We start from the raw sequence: 6410 nt of genomic DNA on the forward strand, positions 1-6410 counted from the left end.
CCTGGCTGGCTGACATCGGGAATGCATGGAATGTTCTAGAGCTGGGAGGAATGCGACCCCCTGCATGTCAACAAAACCACCCACCATGTTTTTTTTTCTTCTTTCTTTCTAAAGCAGACTATTTTCAGTAAGTGTGTGTGTGTGTTCAGGTCTTTGAGCCAGGGTAGTGCCAACGCAGCCGTCCTTGACGTCACACAGACAGGCGGACACAAGAAGCGAGTGAGGCGGAGCTCGTTCCTGAATGCTAAGAAGCTGTATGAAGATGCTCAGATGGCGCGGAAGGTGAAGCAGTACCTGTCCAACCTCACACTGGAAACAAACGAGGAGAGTCTGCAGACGCTGTCACTGCAGTGTGAACCCAGCATAAACACATGTGAGTTTACACGCTCACACACACACACACACACACACACACCTGCACTGAACATCCAATGATGCGTCCGCTCTCTTGTCTCCTGGCAACAGTGCCAAAGGGCTCCGGTGACAGGAAGAGGCCGGACACGTCGCCAGTTGTGTCACGGGCAGCCTCCCACCAGCGCCCACAGCCGCAGAAAGGCAACCAAGCGCTCCAAGTGCCCGCTGTCGCCCTCTACCCTTCCCGCAAGAAAGTACCCGTCAAAGACCTGCCTCCCTTTGGTGAGGAATAGCTTTTGGCACGTTTATATACATTTTTATATAAATTATTTTGTTTTGAGTCATATTGAGATTATTAGTGACCATTAATATATATATATATATATTTAATTAGTGATCAGTAGTTTCCAACCACAGACCGTACACAGTGCTAATTGCTTTCAATTTGTACCATACTTTGCATTTGTATTGCATTATATCTTAGGGTTTAGCAATGGCCTTGTGGCCCTTTAGATGTGTCCTCATTGACTTTGTTGCTGATTTTGCACTGTGCCCACATTAGGCACCAGTTCACCTCAGTCACTGAAGAAGATCCTGTCTCTGTCGGAGGAGGGCAGCGAGAGACACAGGAGGCAAACGGAGGACACGGCTTCCAACGCCTCATCGCAGCTGTCCTCTCCCCCAACGTCTCCACACAGTTCACCCAAAAAAGGTACACACACATATACACATGCGCATATGTGCAGACACTGTGCTGTAGTGTGAGTGGCATCGTACAACAAAATCACACTCAAATACCCTCCTGCATCTACTTATTCTTTTTAGAAAAAGTAAGTTGTCTTTTCGTCTTTGAAAATCTACACACTCATCACATGCATGATCTGCTGGTGCCTGTATCAGTCACACATGCTCATAAACGTCAACGAATGCTTATGCGCACGAATAACGGTCTTATATTGATTACTGCCCTCTAGTGGTGAAGCAGTGCTTCGCAACATCTCACACACACAAAGCCAGGTATTGCTACTAAGCAGCTCCCTACTACAGATACTGCCATTCTGTCAAATGTTCATTACCCTGCTAAATCACTGCATGCCTTTTTCATTTGCATGCAGCAGCTTCACTGTCTCAGAGAAGCCACAGTGTCAGGAGTTTTACCTCACACTGTAAAACAATCGCCACAGGTAACTGGCTGGCCTGACCTGACGGACAGGACACTTCACCCCAGTTCCAAAACAAGCGCTTCACTCCAGTTTCATATCACTGAGGCCAATATTTATCCTCCTATAATTCAGCTCTAGTGGTCCTGATGATATTGCAACAAATCGTTGTGAAGTTGGAGTGAAACTGAAGTCCTCTAGCACAGTAGATCTCACTCCCATTCCTGAAGGACCCACAGGAGGTTTATTTCCCAACTTTTTTTAAGTTAGTGATCAATGACAACAAGGGTTACTGCGGGAACTGGAACTGAGAACCTTAGCTCTAGCAAAACAAAGGATTGTCGCATTTAGTTGCTTTCATAGATACAATAGAGCGGTTTCATGCTGGGTTAGGGTGTGTGTGTGTGTGTGTGTGTGTGTGGGTGAGTAGAATGTCGAATGCTGTCTTTTCATGGTCTTTCAGGTCTTTTCATAATGATGAATATTTTAAAATCATTTTTAGAACAATTTTAATTTCAGTTTTGAGTTTCAGTTTTATTCATCTGGTGCTTGGGACAACATAAAACTTTCTGCCTGTGTCCGTCTCCAGGTTACAGCCGGGCGGGGGATAACCTGTCGGACTCTGGACACAGTGAGATCTCCTCACGATCCAGTCTGGTCAGCACCTCCTCTCTGGACATGACTCACGATGAGCGGAGACTCCGGTATGGAGGGGTCATGGAGGGTCACAGTGGGGGTCCAAGACTAGAGCGCAGAGCCACGGCAGACCCAGACCAGTATAGCCTTGGGTAAGGTTCATTAAGATGATGCCTTAACCTCACAGTTTCATTTCATGTAATTAATAACACACCAATTTACATTTCCTGCCTCTAGTTCCTACTCGTCCATTCAGGATTGTCGAGCACTGTACACAGGAGCAACTGTCCTCTCCTCACCCAGCTCTGAAGAGCTGACCCAGGACCAGGGGGACCGCGTCTCTCTGGATGCTGCCGACAGTGGCCGTGGCAGCTGGACGTCCTGCTCCAGTGGCTCCCATGACAACATCCAGACCATGCAGCAGGGAAGGAGTTGGGAGGCACTAGCAGAAGGGGCAGGGTTGTGGGCAGGGAGAGGCAGCTGGGCGTCAGCCTCTTCCTCGTCTTCGGCAGCTTGTTGGGGTGAAGACTCAGAGGGAGACACGGGGACCATTAAACGGCGCGGGGGAAAGGACGTCAGCGCTGACCCCGAGACCAGCAGCATCACCTCCACCGGCTCCGAGGAGTCCAAACAGCACAGCCGCCGGCCTTCGCCCATCACGGCTGGCAATGCCAAGGGTGCCATTAGTAGGTGCCTCTGTTAGCAACATCAAAATGCTCATAATTAGCAAATCTGGAAACACAGAAATCAGTTTTGTGTTACCAGATGTGCATCTGGCAACAAAAATTAGAACATCAATTTCATGAATTAAATGAATTATGTTCTCGATCATGTTTTAGTTGCAGGGTTCCTTCGATCATTAAAAACCTGGAAAAGTCATGGAATTTGAAAAGAGAATGTTCCACGCCTTGCTAAGTTTTGGAATACGTAATAAACATATAAAGTTATGGAAATTGAAATCTGATTGACACATGAATGAACATGGAGAACATAGTTCCCGTAAAACAGCGTGAGAAACTATACAAGCTCTGGTGCTGCGTGTGTTGCTTCCATATTCCAGCAACTTCTAAAAGTTATGTAACATGATGGCTCCATTTTACTTGGAGTAACATGTTTTTTTTACTGTGAACTGGGAGGAAGAAACACTTTTAGGGTTTTTTTTAGGGTTGTCATATGTTTACCTTAACAATTTTCTGGTAAATTTTTACTTTTTGTGATTTATTGTTTCACATATGCACAGAAATTTCAGTGAATATCTGGTCATGAAAATTTGCTTTAGAATAATTGAAAAGTCATGGAAAGCCTTTGTAAAAATGTGTAAGAACCCTGTAGTTGGGCAAGTCAGTCATTTTGAGATAATTTTTGATGATTACTTATCTGTTTGTTTGTTTAATGCGTAGGTTTTTAATGGAATACTGACATATTTTTAAGCGGAACGAACTGACACAGAATGACACGTGTTATTTGCATGTTTTCAGCACGGAAGGACGGGAGGTATCGTGACCCCCCGCCAACCCCTCCAGGCTACACAGCCCTCACCATCTCTGACTTTGCTGAAGGGCAGCCGCACTCTGGCCGCCGGCCCCCAGACTACACCACTGCCCTTCAGCGCTCTCGCCTCGTGACGCACTCTCCAGACTCCCAGCTTCCCCAGTCCGGCAAGCCTGCTGGCGCCACCGCAGACGGCCGCCTGCGGCACGCTCACTCCCGTGGGGACGAGGACGAGCATGAGGCGGAAGGAGAGGAGGAGGAGGAGGAGGGTGAGTCCATGTCTCCCAAACTCAGAGCTCAGAGGGAGGCAGCACACACATCTGTGTCAACCAGGCCAGTCTGAGTGAGTTACACACAGCAGGCCCCAAACCAGGCAGGTAAACAAACCCACCCTCCAAATATCCACCGTGGTGAACCCCGTCACTAAAACAAATCAACAAAAACGCCTTTCTCTTTTGCCAAAAAGTCCTGCATGCCCCGCCAGGCACACGGCACCATTTCACGGCATCTCACGCATGCACATGACACGCGCACTGTTCCTACGGCAACATCATCTGTCATCACCTGCTCTCATCACTGCTGCGAGGGCACCCTTCCTTGTTGCCACCTTGCCACCTTGGGTGTGTAGCCTCTAAGGAGCCTTTAACCAAAGGGAAGGTAACGGGTGACAGTTTCCCTACAGCGATAGATTTTAAGCAGTGTCACCATAAACCCTTCTACTGACCACAAAAGCTGGAAGATGCATGATTTCTAAATATGCTGCTGGCATTTATTAATGTTCACATGATGTCAATGTTTTATGTTAATCTTGTATTGTTCTGAAATTGAAAGGAAGTTTTTCACACTCTGGAAAAGTACAGATGGATGGCAAATGATGGGGAAAAACCTGAATAAATGGGTGGAGCCCATGTGTGCAGACTGACCCCTTGGGTGCAAACTGAGGGGGGTACATGCCTGGTGGTTCCGCCACGCCCCAGTCCAAAGGATTCAAATACCAATATAAAACACAACTGTGAGATTTTAGAGCAATGTGCATCATCACAACATCATATGAGGGACATCAGTGACACGTTACTCTGGTTTTTCCTTAAATTTGTCATCAATCTGAACAGCATTTTTAAGACTGGTTCAGACTATGCGATGTTAAACCTGGTAGGTGGTACATCGGCGATTGATCATAAGTTGCAAGGGATTGGTCAACTTCAACCAGATATTTAGCGTGCCAATGGCCAATGAGAGCACAGGACATGGGATGATGGATCTACAACTCTCTGTAATGATCATTTCAGAAAGAACTCCTAGTGCTTGTTTTTCCCGGTCATCCATTCGTTAAAACTCCGCATCATGTCACCCAAATCAGAATACAAATCCGAAAGTCATTAAATTTGAACTTTGAAAGTCATCCAGTCTGAACTCTGGCTTAATAAATGTTCAAACTAAATGTGAAAGAATTAGCAGAAGTCTGTTGATTGTCGCATTTTTGCCTATATTGGAGGCACTGTGCGGTTTGGCCAGCACTGTACGTGAGCTGGCATCAATATTTTCTGGTTTTAACGGCGCTTTTCTCTCCTGTCCCCAAAAGATGAACAGGTGTCGGCCGTTTGAGGAGCAGCGCTGTGACGTTGGGCTCTCTCTGCAGTCACTTGGTTTTCTCCGGGCGTCTCAAGACTTAACAGACTTTTACAGATGTATCCGCTGCCCAGTGGCGCTGCCGGTCTCCCCAAGCGGTGGATTCATCTCCCTTCTCTGCCTTAAAAGCATCATGGGTGCTTGCGTTGCCCACCGTGCAAAATACTGTGAAGAAGGAGGATTTTTAAAGAATCAAGAGAGATGGCGAGAACTGAATCTTAAATGCCTGGCACTTTGGAAATTTTTGACGAGAAGAAGAAAAAAAAAAAAAAAAAAATCACACACACAGCGGCGCGACATTCACGTGTTTAAAAAACAGACTGCTAGCCTCCGTTGTCTTGACAGAAACAGGACTGAAAGCCCTCTTCCACCCGCATTCAGTCACAATGCGACGAGTCCAGTGTCTCTCAACTGCACTTTCTAATTATTTTCTACAACCTGAACCATGAAACATGGACGATAAAAGAATAAATAAATTGTGGGAGGGGGGGTTTCATGCACTCGGGGTAGGGTTTGTGAGGATTGTAGTGTGTCTGGCTGATCTAGTATCATTCAGTGTTTTTTTTTTTTTTTTTTTTTTCCCCAAAATCATCGTCGAGAAAAAAAAAAAAAGAACCCTTCTGTGTTCTCAAGTACAGTATTATTTACTTCTGTGGCCCGACAACACAACATTTCCTCGTCCGGTGGCAGCCTGCGATGGTCCAGGTGCTCGGTCCAGCTGCAGGGACTGGTCAGAGGTCAGAGGTCGCGGCTGAGGTTATATCCCCACAGAGCTGCTCTGAAGACCAGATCATGCCTTGATCGCATGCCAGGTCAAGTCTTACTGCCTATTGTTCCTAGAACCTCAGTGTAACGGAGCAGCTCAGGGCTTGATGGGCGAGCGCTGATGAAATCAAATGCAGCACCTTTTTTTTTTTTTTTTTTTGGAATCAGCGGTTTGTGCTGATATCTCATGCTGTGACCCCTGGGCCACTGAGGGCACTGTTGAGCGAGGGGGTCCTGTCCTGTGGAAGGTTCAGCCCGTCGGGGTCCTCGATTTGTTACGAAGCATATCTCTGTGCCCTCTGACTTCTGAAGTACGCTGCGTTCTCGGGTCCACACAGAACAAACTGTTGATAACTGCTGCTCAATATAGTCACG

At 46.8% G+C, this 6410-nt stretch overlaps 1 protein-coding gene across 23 annotated transcripts in view; it reads left to right on the forward strand.

The window, feature by feature from the left end:
- Nucleotides 1-5570, forward strand: part of rapgef2b (Rap guanine nucleotide exchange factor 2b) — a 66744-nt gene extending 61174 nt beyond the window's left edge. For 12 of the 23 annotated variants that reach the window (XM_028959879.1, XM_028959886.1, XM_028959885.1 and 9 more), the window contains 7 exons: nucleotides 150-373; nucleotides 466-636; nucleotides 917-1066; nucleotides 1470-1538; nucleotides 2104-2302; nucleotides 2388-2836; nucleotides 3629-5570. In XM_028959879.1, coding sequence (XP_028815712.1) covers nucleotides 150-373; nucleotides 466-636; nucleotides 917-1066; nucleotides 1470-1538; nucleotides 2104-2302; nucleotides 2388-2836; nucleotides 3629-3984 — 1618 coding nt within the window. In that variant the 3' untranslated portion in view covers nucleotides 3985-5570. Of the gene's footprint in view, nucleotides 1-149; nucleotides 374-465; nucleotides 637-916; nucleotides 1067-1328; nucleotides 1372-1469; nucleotides 1539-2103; nucleotides 2303-2387; nucleotides 2837-3628 lie in introns of those variants that run through there. The other 11 variants (XM_028959890.1, XM_028959892.1, XM_028959891.1 and 8 more) reach the window with 8 other exon arrangements.
- Nucleotides 5571-6410: the final 840 nt, after the last annotated feature.

The sequence above is a fragment of the Denticeps clupeoides genome, chromosome 18, assembly GCF_900700375.1.
Source record: "Denticeps clupeoides chromosome 18, fDenClu1.1, whole genome shotgun sequence".
NCBI classification, from domain to species: domain Eukaryota; kingdom Metazoa; phylum Chordata; class Actinopteri; order Clupeiformes; family Denticipitidae; genus Denticeps; species Denticeps clupeoides.